Source organism: Galeopterus variegatus, unplaced genomic scaffold, assembly GCF_000696425.1.
Source record: "Galeopterus variegatus unplaced genomic scaffold, G_variegatus-3.0.2 Scaffold5337, whole genome shotgun sequence".
Lineage (NCBI taxonomy): Eukaryota > Metazoa > Chordata > Mammalia > Dermoptera > Cynocephalidae > Galeopterus > Galeopterus variegatus.
This window is the reverse complement of record NW_007731448.1, coordinates 191,869-210,204: the sequence shown is the minus strand read 5'-3', so window position 1 is coordinate 210,204 and position 18,336 is coordinate 191,869. Positions and strand designations below refer to the sequence as shown.

Here is an 18,336-nt window from a genome sequence, read left to right as displayed (position 1 = left end):
CGGGCACCTAGCGGTCATTGGCTGCTGTCGGTCGTCAGGACTACAGAGGAGAAAAGGAGAAGGGGTGCTGGGCCTGGCGGGCGAACTGGGGCTGCGGAGTGCTGTGTGGCTCCGCGCGGCGGTGTCCGGAGACTCGCGGGGCCGGGGTGCCCAGGGTTCACGCCACACTCCAGGAGGTGCCTGATCGAGTGGACTGGCCAGCGAGACCCGCGGGCTGGGACCATGGGCTGTTTCTTCTCCAGGAGGCGGAAGGCTGACAAGGAGTCGCGGCCCGAGGGCGAGGAGGAGCTGCCGAAGCAGTACAGCTGGGACCAGCGCGAGAAGGTAATTAGCCGCTGGTCTCAGGCTGCTCCGTGAGGGTCCCTAACGGCCCGGGAGTGCTGAGGTAGCCGACCCGACAGCTGCCCCACTCTTGCTCTCTCTCGAACGCGAGTAGCTGAAGTCGGGGTGCAGGATTTTTGGGGGGAGCGTGAAGTACAGTGCTAGGGAGCGCGCCGCAGAGGGCAATGAAGCGGTGGAAGGGGGCTTAGAGTTTGTTGTCCCGGTAGATGGACCCTCGGTGGCTTTCCCTCGGCTGCGCACCCTCACTTGCGCTGACTGCCCATCCGAGGATGGACTCGAGGGAGGGAGGGAGCCGACAATGCCTTGAATCTCAAATCACCTCATTTCAGCGGCAGCGCCGAGCGGGGTTTTGTCCAGTCGTCGAGTTACACATAGGGTTGATTCTCATCTCTTCCGCGCCTTCTGCGCCTTTCTCTTTTGTCTGTCCTCCCCGGTAAATCTCTTTGGTGCCTTATGATGCTTCCACTGCTGGATTTTCTCAATTACTGAGGGGATTGTTTAATGTACAGCTTTTGCTCTCTCGTTCCAGTTACCGGAAAGGAATAATGAAAATCGAATCTGTTTTGGAGTGTGTGTTAAGACTGAAAAGGGAAAATAACTGGCATAAATCAGGCAGTATGTTACTGTTGCTTTAAATGAATGAAAACGCCCTTATTTTTACTTTTATATATAGCCAGAAACCAAAAAGCTTTGAAAACGTCCACTAGTCTTGCACAAAATACACTTAGTCGTACATTTCATAATGTTTCCTCTTTCTACATAGTTCTCCATTTGTGCTTAGTAAAATACTTTCATAGACTTATGAATTATTTTTCTCTTCCAAAGTGAGAGATTTTTTTTAATGAATGGTATGAAGTTAACTCCTTGCTTAATGCAACATAGGTTTACCCCAAAATATTTCATAGTAAATTTCTTATTAATGTTTCGATATCATAGTCCTTTCTGCATGATTTCCAATCCTCAGCAGAATTTATTCGTGTAAACTCGGCTCTCCAAGTGTCAAGATTTAAGAAATTGGAAGCTTTTTGCAGACTTCTCGGCCCTGTCTTTCTGTCCCTGTTTCTTAGACCCTTCTTGGATCACATGGTATATTTATTCTCTCTTATCCGTACTTGATAGCAGTATTTTATAATGTAGGAGAAGAAAATACTGTGCTTTCTGTTGTACAAGAAGATTGCACCTGTCATTTAAAGTTATTTGGTGGGCAGTTTTTAAAAGATTCATTTTCCTCAGCCTTAGAATTTCTAACGATGTTTTTTAAGCTTGAGCTGTCATGAAGTTGTATATTTTATTTTAGCTTTTTGTTTTGAAATCATAGGCTAAAACTAAAGTGCTTTTATTTTTTATTTATAGTAGTCTTGATTGCCTCTAACTTATTGTTTTACAGTAGTCTTACAGTTAACCTTTATTAACATAATGTTCTGGTTAGTTGGATTAATTAGTTTTTCTTTTAGGTAAGTGGGTGTGTGCTGTGATTTTTTTTTCTTCTTTTGCTCTTTGGCTAAGTAAATGTATTAAAAAATAGAAGAGTGACACCAACATCTAAGCTTTTCCCCCTCTAAAAGAGCATGTAGTAAACTTTTAATCGTAGACACTGTTTTGAATTTACAGGTCATTTTTTCAGAACACTACTAGGTACTGTAGTTGTAGAGATGTAAGAGATGTTAGTGGATATGTAAAAGAAAAAAGCCCATACTTCTGGGTGTGTGTATAATAAAAGTTAAAATTTTGATCAACTGAACTAATCAAAATTTTTCTAAGTGAGCATTCTTTTTGGAATTTTTTTTCTTTTGGACTTACTAGGAATTCTCTCTAAGGTGCCTCATTTATGATAGCTTGTTAAATTTTATACAATTTTAAAGATTTTTTTTTCTAGTTCCTTACCTCCTATGAGGTCAGTTAAGGCCTAGTGTACAAGTGTTCTGTATTAGTCCCATGATACTTACATTTATTTTTTTTTACCATCCCCCTTCGCCCCCCACCCCCCATGATACTTTTACTGAGCATGCTCTTGCTTGGTCCTAGAAGATTTTAATTGTACCCTAAAAGGAATAGAATGCAAATATAGGCCAGAAAACTTAAATGAGGTATACTGCATGTATATTAACAGAAATGGTTTGTATTAAAAGTTTAGGCTTCCATAATGTGGTCATGGAGTATAGCATGTACAGTTTTAAAGTTATATCAGACAATTACCATTCACCTTGTAAGACTGTAGGTGTAAAACCAAAATGGGTTGCCTGAAAAGTTTCTTTGCAACTTGGAAAAGTGGTGTTTAAATTTTTCCTTAGGTTGTGTAATCAGAGTATCTTTACTGAGGGGCACCCCCTGAGGTTTGAGTTGTGTAACTGGGTCAGTCTTAGGGGACCAAAGCTAGGAGAAATTGTCTCAATTATAAAGAATGTTTGGGGACTAAGTGTTGTCGTGGCAACTGACATACTGTAGTCAACAGTGTAAGAAGTTCATTTTCTATTGCTGCTGACTTTGAAAAAGGAAAAAGCTTACTATACAATTACTACACTGACATGATGAGAAATATTTTTGGATTGTAAGATCTGTGTTTAGATCATTTGGAAAGAAATGCTTTTATCCTTGTTATCGGTATGCTGCCTCCCATAGCTAGGTAAATTATTCAGTGTATACTTGTATGTACTAAAACACCAAGGAAGACTCAAAATTATAAGACTTATCCCTGCCCTCCAAGAGCTTACTGGCTTTTTGGAGTCAAAACAGGAAACATTTAAGTACAAATGAGGTGAGAATGAGTGGTACAGAAAAGTAGTCTTCATTTTCCAGTTATTAATGTCAGTACTCTTCCTCCTAGATGATAGAAATGAGGATTTGTTCCCTAAACAATGATGACATAAGTATGAAAATTGTGATTTGAGTATGGACAGCACATCTCATATCTGTTACTATATTAGTCTGTTTCTGTTGCTTATAACAGAATACCTGAAACTGGGTAATAAATAAAGAAATAAAATTTATTTCTTATAGTTTTGGAGTCTGGGAAGTCCAAAGTCCAGGGAACACATCTGGTGAGGACATTGTTGGTGGTGACTCTCCACAGAGACACAGGGTGTCACATGGTAAAAATGGCTGAGCAAGAGAGAGACAAACCTCCATATCAGTTCTCCTTTTAAAGCCATCAGAACCACACCCATTACTCCATGAATGGATCAACCCATTCACAAGGGCATAGTTCTGACAATCCAGTCACCTCTTCAAGGTCTCACCATAATAGGATTCCCCACCCTCTTGACACTGTTAGAGAGGATTAAGTCTCAGTGAATTTAGGGGGGACATTCAGTCCACAGTATTCTGCCCCTAGTCCCCCAAAACTTATATCCTTCTCACAGGTAAATACATTCATTTCATCCTCATATCCCCAAAGTTTTAACTTGTCCCAGCACCAACTCAAAAAATCCAGTCTTATCTGTGAAATCAAAACAAATTACTTCCAAGATACAATGGTGGGACACACATAGGGTACATATTCCCATTAAAAAAGGGAGAATAGGGGCCGGCCTGGTGGCACACTGGAGAGTGCGCCGCTTGGGAGCGCAGCGGCGCTCCCGCCAAGGGTTCGGATCCCATGTGGAGACCGGTTCCCGCTCACTGGCTGAGCGCGGTGTGGGCGCAACACCGAGGGTTGCGATCCCATTGCCGGTCCCCGGTATGGGCGGGACACCGAAGGTTGCGATCCCGTTACCGGTCAGTAAAAAAGACAAAAAGGAAAAAAAAAAAGGGAGAATAGGCCAAAAGAAAGGAATAACAGGTTCTAAAGAAGTCTGAAACCCAGCAGGACAGGTATCAAATCTTAAAGCTGGCAAATCAGACCTTAACTCAGTGTTTGGCATTCTCAGCACACTGGTGTGGGGGTTGAATCCCCAAGTTCTCAGATAGCCCCATTCCTGTGGCTTACTTGGTCTTTGGACATTTTCAATTATTTGTTATAAGCAACACTCCCCTTCTGGTACCAGTTTACTGTGTTAGTCCATTTCTGTTGCTTATAACAGAAATACCTGAAACTGGGAATTTATAAAGAAATAATATTTATTGCTTATAGTTTCAGAGGCCGGGAAGTCCCCAGTCCAGGAGGCACATCTGGTGAGGGCCTTGCTGGTGGCGACTGTAGTGTCATAGGGTATCACATGGCAAAATGGCTGAGCAAGAGAGAGCCAACTCCTCAATTGCTCTCCTTTTAAAGCCATGAGAACCATGCTCATTACCACCCATTAAATCATCAATTTATTACTCAGTGAATGGATCAATCCATTTACTATGGCATGGTCCTCACAATCTAATCACCTCTTAAAGGCCTCCACTTTTCAATTACTATTATAGGATTTCCCACCCTCTTAACAGTTACAGTGGGGATTAAGCTTCAGTGAGTCTTGGAGGGACATTCAATCCACAGCAGTTACATTTGTCTCATTCAATAGAAATAATACTAAACAAAAACCTTATCCCAGAAATGCAACTGTCTGTTATATAACTTTGGGTAAAGCAGCCAATTTGTGCATTTCAGGTTCCTTGGTTATAAAGTGGAACAGTGCTAAAGATGTCTCTACTATTTACTAAGGTAAAGTCCTGTCCTGAAGAAGAGGAGTTAGACAGTAATGGTCACTTCTGAGGACAGAACTTGAACCAGAGGTTGAGCATGATGGAACCTCTTAATTATGGTCTTAATAAGAAAGATCATAATTCCCAGAGTTGTTTATCAGTGGAAGGGGTGGCTTTGTGAGGAACTGATCTCTGTGTTAAGAGGCTGAATGATGACCTGCTAGAAAGAAGTGTCTGCATTAATAGGAGGCTAGATGCTATTTTTAGCCTTCTTTTAAGTACATAAGGTATTCTAGTTATCCATTGCCGCATACCAAACCACCCCAAAACTTAATGGCTTAAAACAGTGGCAAGTGTTTATTTTGTTCAGAACTCTGAGATGTGTGTAAGCAGGGATCTCTGCTCAGTGTGGCATCAGCTGTGGCAGCTTAACCACACAGCTGGCTGGCAAGTTGATACTGGCTTTCTATTGGGAGCTCAGCTGGGGCTGAGGGCCAGGCACTTCTTCATGTAGCCCTGGGCTTCCTCACTACATGATGGCTGGGTTCCAAGGGTGAGTGCCTTAGAGAGAGTGGCAGAAGCTGCATTATTTTTTCTAAATAGTTTCTTAAATGAATTTTTAAGTCACTTAATTTGACTTAAGGATGTGTCAGTGTTACTTATGTCACATTCTGTTTGTTGAGGCAGTCACAAATGCCTACCCAGGTCCAAGGGGAGGGGACCTTTTAATGGAAAGAGTGTCAAAGAATTTGCTGGTATGTTTTATTTTTTATTTTTTATTTTTTTTAAAAAAAGATGACCGGTAAGGGGATCTTAACCCTTGACTTGGTGTTGTCAGCACCACGCTCACCCAGTGAGCTAACCGCGGCCATCCCTATACGGGATCCGAACCCGTGGCCTTGGTGTTACCAGCACCGCACTCTCCCGAGTGAGCCATGGGCCGGCCCCTGCTGGTATGTTTTAAATCCTCTACATAAAGTTGTTGCTATTTAAAGAAAAAAACTAGTTTTTTGTTTATTAATTTAAAAAAAAATTTTTGAGATTTAATTCATATGCTATACAATATACCCATTTAAAGTATACAATTGAATATTTTTTAGTAAGTTCACAAGGTTAGGCAACCACCACCATGATCTAATTTTTTTTTTAACATTTTCATCCCTGGAAAAGAAACCCTGTGCCCATTAGTAGTCATTGCCCATTTCCTCCTCTCCTAGCCCCTGGAAACCACAAATTTATTTTGTCTCTTTAGATTTGCCTATTTTGGACATTTCATATCAATAGAATCACAATATGTGGCCTTTTGTGAGTGGCTTCTTTCACTTAGCATGTTTTTGAGGTTCATCCATATGGTAGCATGTATTGATACTTTATTTTTTATTACTGAATAACATTCCACTGTACAGATATATCACATTTTATTTAACAGTTCATCAGTTGATTGACATTTGGGTTGTTTCCGCTTTGGGGCTGTTATGAATAATGCTGCTAAGAACATTTCTGTACAAGTTTTTGTGTGGACATGTTTTCATTTGTTTGGGTATATACCTAAGAGTGGAATTGATGGGTCATATGGTAACTGTGTTCTTTTTGAGTAATTGCCAAACTGTTTTTCAAAGTGTCTGTACCATTTTATATTTCCACCAGCAATGAATGAGGGTTCCAATTTTTTCACCTATATAAACTTTTGATGAAGGGAAAAAGCATAGAAAATGGAAAGTGTATGGGACTGGGGTTTTAATTTGTATTCTGCATCCAACTACACCTCACTGGTATAGTCATTTAGCTTTTCCAGCCCTCAGTTTCCTACCCTTCCAGTTATCTAATTCTTTGAGCAGCTAATGATGGGAGATAAACATTGTTAAAAGCATTCAGGCAAATCTGGGTGAACAAAGGGAATGTGATAGGATGTAAGAGTAGATTAAGATTAGATGATAAGGGAAATCCTTTCCAATCTTAAAATTTCCTAATTCTGGGCTGGCTGGTTAGCTCAGTTCGTTAGAACATGGTGTTGTAACACCAAGGTCAAGGGTTCGGATCCCTGAACTGTCCAGCCACAAATTTAAAAAAAAAAAAAAAAATTCCTAATTCCATTTTGTAGTTATATATTTAACAACATAGTGAGCTAATATAAATGTAGTACTTCACCTTCTCTCATCATCAATATATATAAGCTCAGGGTACTGGTCTTACTGTTTCTATAATTATATGGCACTGCTGTTTCCATTTGTGAAATAACCTTTTAGCTACATAACTATATAGCCCTGAAACTGACTTAACGATGTTTAAATTTTAAGTATTTACTGCTACAGTGCGCTGCTTGGGAAGCGTGGCGGCGCTCCCGCCGAGGGTTCGGATCCCACATACAGACCGGCCGCTCACTGGCTGAGCGAGGAGCGGGGGCAACACCTAGGGTTGCGATCCCGTTGCCGGTCCCGGTCCGGTATGGGCGCGACACTGAGGGTTGCGATCCGTTGCCGGTCACGAAAAAAGACAAAAAGACAAAAAAAAAAAAGTATAATTTACATGCAGCAAAATTTACCCTTTTCAGTGTACGGTTCTGAGTTTTGACAAATACAGTATAGCTATCACCAGTGAGGATATGGAACAGTTCCATCATCCCCCCAAATTTCCTCCTTTTCAGTCAATCTGTTCTTTTATAGTCAACTCCTCTCCCAGCCCCTGATCAGTTTTCTATCCCTTTGGTTTTGTCTTTTTGAGAATGTCATATAAATGGAATCATATAGTATGTAACCATTTGAGTCTGGCTTCTTTCCCTTAGCAATATGCATTTAAGATTCATCCATGTTGGGCCGAGCCCGTGGCGCACTCGGGAGAGTGCGGCGCTGGGAGCGCGTGAAACCATGCTTATTACCCACAATTTGGAATTGCAATGAATCTTACTGTTAATTTACCTTCATTAATGTGTGCTTATTCTCCAATATAACATAATTCTTATACAATGGAATAACTCATTTGCCAAAAGTTTTCAGAATAAATGTCTTTATCCTGGCAAGAAGAATTAAGATACCATTTTTCAAAATAAATCAGTGATTAAGAGTCGTATAACTTCGTATAATGTATGCTATACGAAGTTATTACGTCCATGTTGTTGCATATATCAGGAGTTCCTTTCTATTGCTGAGTAGTATTCCATTGTATGGATGTACTACAGTTTGTTTATCCATTCACCAGATGATGGACATTTGGGTTGTTTCCAATTTTAGTAATTATGAATAAAGCTACCTTAAACATTTGCATACAGGTTTTTGAGTGAACGTTTTCATTTCATTTGGGTAAATACCTAGGAATTTAGGATTGCTGAGTCATGTGGGAATTATATATTCAACTTTATAAATAATTGCCCAGCTATTTTTCAAAGTGGCTGTGCTGTTTTACCCACAAGCAATGTATAAGAGATCCAGTTGCTCTACATCCTCGCCTCACTTGGTGTTGTCAGGTTTTTAAAAAATTTTAGCCATTCTAATAGGTGTGTAGTGGTATGTTATTGTGGTTTAATTTGCATTTCCCTAATGACTAATGATTTTGAACATTTTTTTGTGTACTTATTTGCCATCTATATATCTTCTTTGGTGTTTATTCATGTACTTATTTGCTGCCCATATATCTTTTTTGGTGAAGTGTTTATTCAAATCTTTTGCCCATTTTTTTATTATTTATTTTCATATTATTGAGTTTTTGAGAGTTCTTTATATATCCTGGATACAAGTCCCTTATTGTATGTGTGTTTTGCAAATATTATTTTCTCCAGTTAATGACTCGTTTACTCTTAACAGTGTCTTTTGAGGAGCAAGCATTTTCAGTTTTGGTAAAAGTCCAACTTTCATTTTTTTCCCTTTATGGATTGTGTTTGGTTTCACATGGAAGAAATCTTTACCTAACCAAGATTACAAAGATTTTCTCCTCTCTTTTCTTTGAGAAGTTTTTATAGTTCTTGGTTTTATATTTAGGTTCTGTGATCCATTTTGAGTTAATTATTATATATGGTGCAAGCTATGGATCAAGATTTTTTGGGTTTTTTTTTTACGTATAAACATCCAATTGTCCCAGCACCATTTATTGAAAACACTATACTTTTTCTATTGAATTGCCTTTGCACCTTTGTCGTATATATATGTTTGGTTTTGAACTCTCTATTCCATTGATTTTTGCATCCAGTAAGCAACTGTTTTTGTTTGAATATGAAGAAGAAGCCAAAAGAATGTGCTGAAAAGCCAGACTACCTAGGTCTGAGACTCAGCTCAAACACTTACTAACAGTGTGACATTGGGCAAATTATTTATCCTCTGTGTGCCTCCATTTCCTCATCTGTAAAACAGATAATTATAGTCTACAACTCTCATAGGGATTTTTACAGATTGAGTGAATGATTTATAAAGCACTTAGAATGGGGCCTGGCACATATGTAGTGCTTCTTATATTCCTGAGTCTTATTTTGTAGTTCTACTCAGACTGGATTTCCATTAAAATTAACAAGATCCATTATTTTATTTCAGATTATCATTATGGAGGTTTAACTGTAGAGATGAATTTTAATGAAATATTTGCATTGCTGCTCAGTAGAAGAATAAGATATTCACTTTTGTTTTCTGTTGGGAAAATAATGCTTAACTTAGTTTAGTAACTATAGGACATTAAGTTAATATCGGATGAATTCCAACCTGTGAAATTTTTCTTTGAAGTTGAAAGTATAGTTGGCCCTCCTCATCCTCAGGTTCCGCATCTGATTCAACCAACTGGAGATAGAAAATATTTGGAGAAAAAAAAATCCAGCAAAAATAACAATACAACAATAGAAAATAATACAAATTTTTAAAATACAGTATAACAACTATTTTTATAGCATTTATATTGTATTAGGTATTATAAGTAATCTAGGGATGATTTAAAGTATACAGGAGGATGTGCATAGGTTATGTGCAAATGCTATGCCATTTTATATAAATGACTTGAATATCCACAGATTTTGGTATCCATGAGGGGTCCTGGAACCAATCTCCTGCAGATACTGAGGGACGACTGTATATCCATTACCTTCTAAGGACTGTATTAAGAAAGACAGCCTAAACTAAGCTCACTTCATAAATGGCTTTTGTGAAAGAGTAATTTAAAACATGACCATTCCATGTTTGTGATTTTAGGCACTTTGAGAACTACTAGTTGCAAAATTATAATGGGTCTAAGGTTCGGATTGTTTATTACTTTTTGTTTTGAAGAACTTTCAGGAATTGAGAAAGTACAGCAACATAAATCCTGTTTCTCATTTGAAGACCACATTAATAATCCTAATAATTTTATACTACAGAACTATTTAGCCATACAATCTTTAGCTATAGGATTAATTTCTCCCCGTGAGCTAGTAAATCTGGAATGTCCAGAGAAAATACTTAGAATAGTAAATTACTTTTAACTCCTTAGCACTGGCAGCTATTACGGACTAGAAGTTTGTCAAATTCTTATGTTAAAGCCTTAACCCCCCATGTGGCTATGTTTGGAGATGGGGCCTCTAAGGAAGTAATTAAGGTTAAATGAAGTCATAAGGGTGGGGCATTGATCCCGTAGGATTAGTGTCCTTATAAGAAGATTCACCCGGAGAGCTAGCATGCTTGTTTGCACTCGCTCTCTCCCTCTCCTTCTCCACACAGAGGTAAGGCCTGCCTATGCTACAGCAAGAAGACAGCTTTTGCAGTCTGAGCAGACTAGGATAGGCTGCCATAACAAAACACCACAGACTTAGTGTCTTACATAACAGAAGTTTATTTCTCACAGTTCTGGGGCCTGGGAAGCCAAGATCAAGGTGCCAAAAGATGCAGTGTCTGGTGAGGGCTCTCTTCCTGGCTTACAGATGGCTGCCTTCTTGCCGTATCCTTACGTAGCCTTTACTATGTGACTCATCTTTCTGCCTTATCTCCTACAGCCACTGAATTACCAAATCTGCTGATTCCATTTTCTCAATATTTCTCAAATTTATCCCAACCTTCTTTTCTCTACTAACTACTGCTCTAGTTCTAACCTTTCTGGATGACTGCAATAGCCTCTCAGATCCATGCTCCACATTTCCTTATTCTTATCAGAGCGATCTTCCTGAAATGTAAATTTTGCTTATTTAAATTGTTCTGTGGCTTCCTATTGCTCATGGATAATGTCCAGGCTTTATAATATGGCTCCTGCCTACCTCTCTAGCTTCATCTACTACCATTCTGGTATCACTGGTAACACCAAGCCACTTTCAGTATTCCTCCCACTCTCTGAAGAATTTTACTTTGTTCATTCTGTTACCTTTGCCTGGCATGGGAGGTGGGGGTTCCTTTATTCCCACCTCTTTTACCTGGTGAACTCCAGCTTATTCATTCTCACCTTGTGCGGGTAGTCTTCCACCCCACCCCTCCTCCCCACCCCAGTGTCCTTTCTCTGTGTTTCCAGAATATTCTCAGAATCTCTTATTACATGGTCAGTTTGTTTTAAATTATCTGTTTAGGTGAGTGTTTACTTCTTTTATGGAAAGAGCTGGTCATATTCATTTTAGTACCTAAAACAATGTCTGGCTCATATTAGGTGTTCAAATGTTGGTTGAGTGATAAGTTCCAGAAAGTTAATGTGACAGACTCCAGGCATACAGGCCGGCCTGTGGCTCACTCGGTAGAGTGTGGTGCTGATAACACCAAGGCCACGGGTTCGGATCCTATATAGGGATGGCCGGTTTGCTCACTGGCTGAGCGTGGTGCTGACAGACTCCAGGCATACTATTTAAATGATTATGTGAGCTACCATTTAGATTATCTAAGGATGGAAATGTGAAATTTGAAAAATTCAAAGAAATAGCTCAATAAATGTTTGAATCAAATTTGTAGAGGCAAGCACTAATATATTGTGATTCTTGTGCCTTTGGGTTCTTCCACTTTCTGTAGTATATTGCAGAAATCACTTTAGATTTGGAAACTGAAACCCATGTACTAATTTGCGCAGGGATAAATAAATATATTTCAATCCGGGAATATTTCCACTTTCAGAATTTTTTAAGGAAGTAGAAGTTTCAAAAGCAAAGCATCAAAGAAAGATAAAGTGTGGGCTGGCCAGTTAGCTCAGTTGGTTAGAGCGAAGCCTTATAAATACCAAGGTCTATGGGTTCATATCCCCGTACTGGCCAGCTGCCAAAAAAAAAAGAAAGAAAGAAAAAGAATCAGAAAGCTGAAATAGCACGTATAGTGATTTCGATAGATATGGAATATGAGTTGAATATTTGATAGCCCCTTTTATTAAAAGATCATTTTAAAAATATGTTCTTCACAGTGGTACTCCACAAAACTTAGTAAATTTTTTAGTTATGTAAATTCCATATAGGCTATTTGACAGTATATTTACCTATTGACAGTAGCAATGATGATGTGGATGTCACCTGGGTTACCTGGTAACTCATAGGAATACTCAAACCATAGTATCACAGAGGCTGCCCTTTAGGATTGTGTGCCCAGAAGCAAGATTTGATAGCAGAGAGAGAGTGTGTCCATCTCCTGGGAGGTATATATATTAACCTACCAAGGTCATAAGTTTTATATTATAATCAGAGCTGTAGTTGCCAAAGGAACTGGGCATTTGAGTCCTCTAGATGCATTTTTTCTTCTTATAGATATACCGTGTACTAGGCTAATAATTTTTAAACGGTTTACTTTTTCTAATTGATACAGCCTTTTGCCCTCATATAACCACAGTGCCATTAACAAAATGAAAAATTTCTTAATATCATTTAGTATGCTCTGTGTGTGTATGTGCACACACATGCACATATTGCCCTAGTTGTCTCAAAAAAGTGTTTTTACAGTTGGTGTGTTTGAAACAGGATGCTCACATTGTATTGGTGGATATGTCCTTGAGTGTTTATCTATAACAGTTTCCTCTCCCTTTTTTCCCCCTCATGCCTTTTATTTATTGGGAGAAAGAAATTGTCCTGTTCGTTTTCTTACTGTGTTGCAAAGATAGTGAGATTAGGAACTTATTTTAGTGCTAAGAACTATGCCTGGCACCCAATAGGCATTTAACTGATGTTTGTTGAATAATGTCAATAATACTGAAGGCCTGCATTTTGTCCCTGCAGGTTGATCCGAAAGACTACATGTTCAGTGGACTGAAGAATGAAACAGTAGGTCGCTTACCTGGGAGAGTGGCAGGACAACAGTTTCTCATTCAAGACTGCGAGAACTGTAACATCTATATTTTTGATCACTCTGCTACAATTACCATTGATGACTGTACTAACTGCATAATTTTTCTGGGACCCGTGAAAGGCAGTGTGTTTTTCCGGAATTGCAGAGATTGCAAGTGCACATTAGCCTGCCAACAATTTCGTGTGAGGGATTGTAGAAAGCTGGAAGTCTTTTTGTGCTGTGCCACTCAACCCATCATTGAGTCTTCCACGAATATCAAGTTTGGCTGTTTTCAGTGGTACTACCCTGAATTAGCTTTCCAGTTTAAAGATGCAGGGTTAAGTATCTTCAATAATACATGGAGTAACATTCATGACTTTACACCTGTGTCAGGAGAGCTCAACTGGAGCCTTCTTCCAGAAGATGCTGTGGTTCAGGACTATGTTCCTCTACCTACTACTGATGAAGAGCTCAAAGCTGTCCGCATTTCCACAGAAGCCAATAGGAGCATTGTTCCAATATCCCGAGGTCAGAGACAGAAGAGCAGTGATGAATCATGCTTAGTGGTATTATTTGCTGGTGATTACACTATTGCGAATGCCAGGAAACTAATTGATGAGGTAAGGAGAGCAAGAGAAGAGAAGTAGACATACACCTAGATAGAAACGTACCACTCTGGAGAACTTCCATTCTTTTCAAATTAGCTATTAGAAATACAAGCAACCCTCAAGTTATAGTTCTCTGTCCCCCCACCCCCCAATAGATTTGTCTGTAAGCAGGTTGCTTGGGCCTCAAAATACTTACCCAAAGACACTTTTTTTTAATTTTTATTATTTTTTTATTTTTTATTTATTTTTTTTATGTTTTTTACCTGTAAGGGGATTGCAACCCTTGGCTTGGTGTTGTTCGCAGCGTGCTCAGCCAGTGAGTGCACTGGCCATCCCTATATAGGATCCGAACCCGTGCCGTCGGCGCTACCAGCACCACACTCTCCCGAGTGAGCCATGGGGCTGGCGCAAAGAAACTTTTAAAAAATATGATTCATGGCCAGGCGCTAAAAAATACATATATAGTGCAATTCAGTAAGCATTTATTAAGCACCTATTATGTGCAAGTTACCCTGTTAACATATTTCATTGATTATAGGATGCACGTTTATTTTCTACATTTTTGCTTATCTGAAATGTATCTTATAATTGATGGCAACTTAGAAATGATGAAATATAGTATATGCTGGAGATGGAGATACATAGACAAAATTCTCTGCTCTCACAGAATTTCCATTCTTTATAACAAATAAATTTCTACAGAAGCTTACAAAAGTAATACCGCATAGTAAAGCATGGCCTTTTTAAATTATTTAGTGGAGAAATTTCTTTGGAGTTTTAATTGGTTGGGGGTGGAAAAGACATTTAGGAATACAATTTTTGGACCCTGTTGTGACTGTGAGAGCAACCTCCACATTATGTTCCTTATTTTCCTTTACCTTATTGCCATAGAAAGGAGATTAGTATGAAAGAGTGGGATGGCAAAGGTTGTAGGCTTATGAGCAGCAACTCTTGGTGAGCTCATGAGTAGAGAAGGGTTCTTTGGGTAGCAGCTTCTACTTGAAAAATGGGGATATAGAGGTTAGTGGCTCCAGAAGCAGCAGTTTCTTTGTTGGTGGGTGCTCCCGTAGGGAGGCAGCAGTAGGATGCATTGACTACCCATTAATTAGGTGTTCTTCAGGAAGAATCTGTTTGAATTTAAAAACCAAACTTTCAGAAATGGAGAAGGGAATGAAAAACTCATCAAGTTTTTTTTGAATGGATTTTTTATAAGTTGAAATGTGTCAAATGATTTTAGGAAAAAAACTAAAGATGACTACCTCTCTATAGCTATATATTCTACAATGTAGAAATCCCACGTCTGAAATCTACAAAGTAAATCTGAGGTATAGTTGGTTTTTTTTAATTTATTTTTAAAATTTCACCTTTTATTAATTTTTTCCCTTTTTTTTGAGATATGGTTTTCAAAACAACAGAAGCCAAAGTATAATAGTAAGACTTTGATATTTTCTTTATTGATTATGCCAATCTGATAAAAGCATGCTATGAATCTAGTAAGATAGAGAAAAATGTGCTTCTGGACTTTGAGCTATCTAATCACGTGTTAATCCAACATCTGAAAGGTAAATATTTTCATTATATTTTATGGTGATTTAAAAAGAAAATCTACATACAACTTTCAAAAGATGTAATTATTCAAGTTAAACTCCTAATGAGGAGTGGCCATAAAGAATATTTAGCATGTTTAAAGAAAACCGTCAAAGCATGTTTAAAGAAAACCGTCAAAGCAAACAGTCTTTCTTCCTGAGTCATCAAATGTTCTCAACCTTTAGTATCTGATGTATGAAATGGCAATGTTGTGTGCCCTTGAAAGGAATATGACCAGGAAAAGTGATGTTCTTTATATGTCCTTCTGGAATACAAAATAGACAACAGTCCCACAGTAATAATAATAGTAGCTAACACTTATATAGTGTTTACTATTTGCCAGGCACTCTTGTAAGGAATTTAAATGAATTAATATTCAAAACAGCCCTATGAAATAGATGCCATTATTCCCCATTTTACAGATATGGCAGATGAACCACAGAGAGGGTAAGTAACTTGCAAAAGGTCACTCAACTGGGAAACAGCAGAGCCATGATTCAAATCCAGGCAGTCTGGCTGTTATACTGCCTCAGTGGTAAAGAAAAGTTGATGATGCATGGTGGAGTAGGAATGTGACCAAAAGCATGTGGACTCAAGGGCCCTCCAGCCTAGGGACTCTGGCTAGAGTGACCCTATCCAATTCTAAAAACAGAATTAAGGAATGAAAGGAGAACAAACAAAAAAAGAAAGATAGAAAATGTCAAGTACATGTGAAGAGGTTATCAAAACATACTGAAAGACAAAAGGCTTACAAATTAAGAGAGATTACAAATTAAGAGAGATTACAAATTAAGAGATTAAGAGAGATTACATTTTTTCTTATAATGATGCTCAAATTCCCAGGGAAATAATGTGTGGAAACTATTTAATTCTGAGATAAAAATATAAAACTTGAGTCTCTCTCATATCCTAACACAAATACCTAAGGACAGTTTAGACTGTGATTGCTAACTCTGGTTTTGTTAAGCCCTCGGAATATCTCAGAATTTTGTTTCACATTGTTTTTATAAATTAAACATATAAACATATGCTTTTTTGAGATAGGAAGTATAAAACTTGAGAGGGTAGAAAGTCCAGAAAAGCTGGAAAACAGAAAGCACATTCCATAGGGAGTCAAAAAAAGTTACTGGGCCTTGATTTTCTCACCTAAAAATAAGATTTCTTGCTTACTCTTATCTGCATCACAGATATGTACAGGATAAATTAGAGTAAAAGTAGTTTGAGTTGTTTGGGAGCATTTCATAATTTAAGTTGGAATATTAAAATGGGCAAAGTTTCATAGTTCATTAATTGTTTTAGGTAACAGTATTTTGAATTATTCATTGTAACTTTGTCAGTTTATTTGTCTGACTATAAAATGAGAGGTGATGAGCAGTCTAGAAAATTAGAAACAGAGGTAGGATTGATTCTGATATTTTAAGTAACTTTATAATCATCATCTGGCAATGATACCCATGTAATTTTCTGCAGTTTTATAATGTATGTTTCCTTTTTCTGAGGCAGCATTGAGCGAGGGATCCGAAATAGGATTTGAGTTTAATCTAATTTGATGGAATGGTACAGAATAATGTAGCCATAGGGTGAAATATTATCAGCCATTAAAACTGATCTTGTAGGGCCGGCCCGGTGGCGCACTGCTATACTGCGCCGCTTGGGAAGTGCAGTGGCGCTCCCGCCGAGGGTTCGGATCCCACATACAGACCGGCCGCTCACTGCCTGAGCGAGGGGCGGGAGCAACACTGAGGGTTGCGATCCGTTGCCGGGCACGAAAAAAGACAAAAAAAAAGGAAAAAAAAAAAAACTGATCTTGTAGTAGAATAGCTGGAAAATGTTCACAATCAATTAAGTGAAATTTTGTAGAATATTATGTAACTGATTTTTTTTTTAAAGTAGATAAGTCTGGAAAGTTGTGTATACTAAAAGGTTAACAGTCATGGTTTTTCTTAGGAACTTAATTAAGAACAGGGTTTTCTTTTCCATTTTGTAGTTCTATGGATTTTACAGTGAATAGTAAAGGGGGGGGGAAGAAAACTGGGAGGCTAAAAGGAAGTACAGGTTGAGTATCCCCTATCTGAAATGCTTGGGATCAGAAGTATTTCAGATTTTGGATTTTTTCAGATTTGGGAATATTTGCATTTATACTTACTGGCTGAACATTCCTAATCCAAAATGCTCAACCTGTATACCTATATGACAGTGGCATCTTTGAGTGGTAGCACCTTGGCTGATAATTTCTTTGTTTCTATTTTTTATTTTTCAAATGTTCTGTGTTGAGCATATATGTTTCTTTTTATTATTAAAAACCCAATAAGCTTTGCTAAAAAAAGTAAGTGGTTGGAATTACTTTGCATTTTTAGAAACTATTTTCATAATTATTTTTAAAAATTAATATGTATTCATTATGGAGAATTATAAAAATAAGTTTTAAAATCATCCATGATTGTACTGTACCTTGAATAGTCTTTTAGGAATAATTTTTAAATTTATTTAGTCTATAATCAGATTAATTGGGTTCAAATCACAGCTCGGTTACTTAACAGTTATATGACCTTGGGCAAGTTTCTTAACCACTCTGTGCCTTAGTTTTCTCATCTGTACAATGAGGGTAATAATAGTATCTACCTCATGAGAGAGTTAAATGTATTATACATGTAAAGTACATAAAACTGCCTGGCACATACCAAATGTTCCATAAATGTGACCTATCATTATTGTTCTATGCTATACAAATTTGTATCATGCTTTTTAAAATTAACATTATTACATAAGCTTTTCCCCTATGATAAACATAAACTGTGGTATTTCATCGTGTTAATGTACTATAGTTTACTTAACCATTCTCTCATTGGATGATTGCAGTATCACCAAACAAAACTTCCATTTGGTAGTTTCCGTCAAAAAAAAAATTTTTTTTTTCCTTTTTGTCTTTTTTTTGTGACCGGTAACGGGATCGCAACCCTCAGTGTCGTGCCCGCACCGCGCTCAACCAGTGAGCAGACCGGTCTCTGTATGGGATCCGAACCCTCAGCGGGAGTGCCGCCACGCTCTCAAGCGCCGCACTCTACTGAGTG

The 18,336-nt window shown here is 38.2% G+C and overlaps 1 protein-coding gene across 2 annotated transcripts in view; it reads left to right on the top strand.

The window, feature by feature from the left end:
* The first annotated feature begins 206 nt into the window (after positions 1-206).
* RP2 (retinitis pigmentosa 2 (X-linked recessive)) overlaps positions 207-18,336 on the top strand; it is a 35,743-nt gene continuing 17,613 nt past the window's right edge. For both annotated transcript variants that reach the window (XM_008589269.1, XM_008589271.1), the window contains exons 1-2: positions 207-324; positions 13,022-13,690. In XM_008589269.1, the coding sequence (XP_008587491.1) occupies positions 223-324; positions 13,022-13,690 (771 nt within the window). In that variant the 5' untranslated portion in view covers positions 207-222. The remainder of the gene's footprint in view (positions 325-13,021; positions 13,691-18,336) is intronic.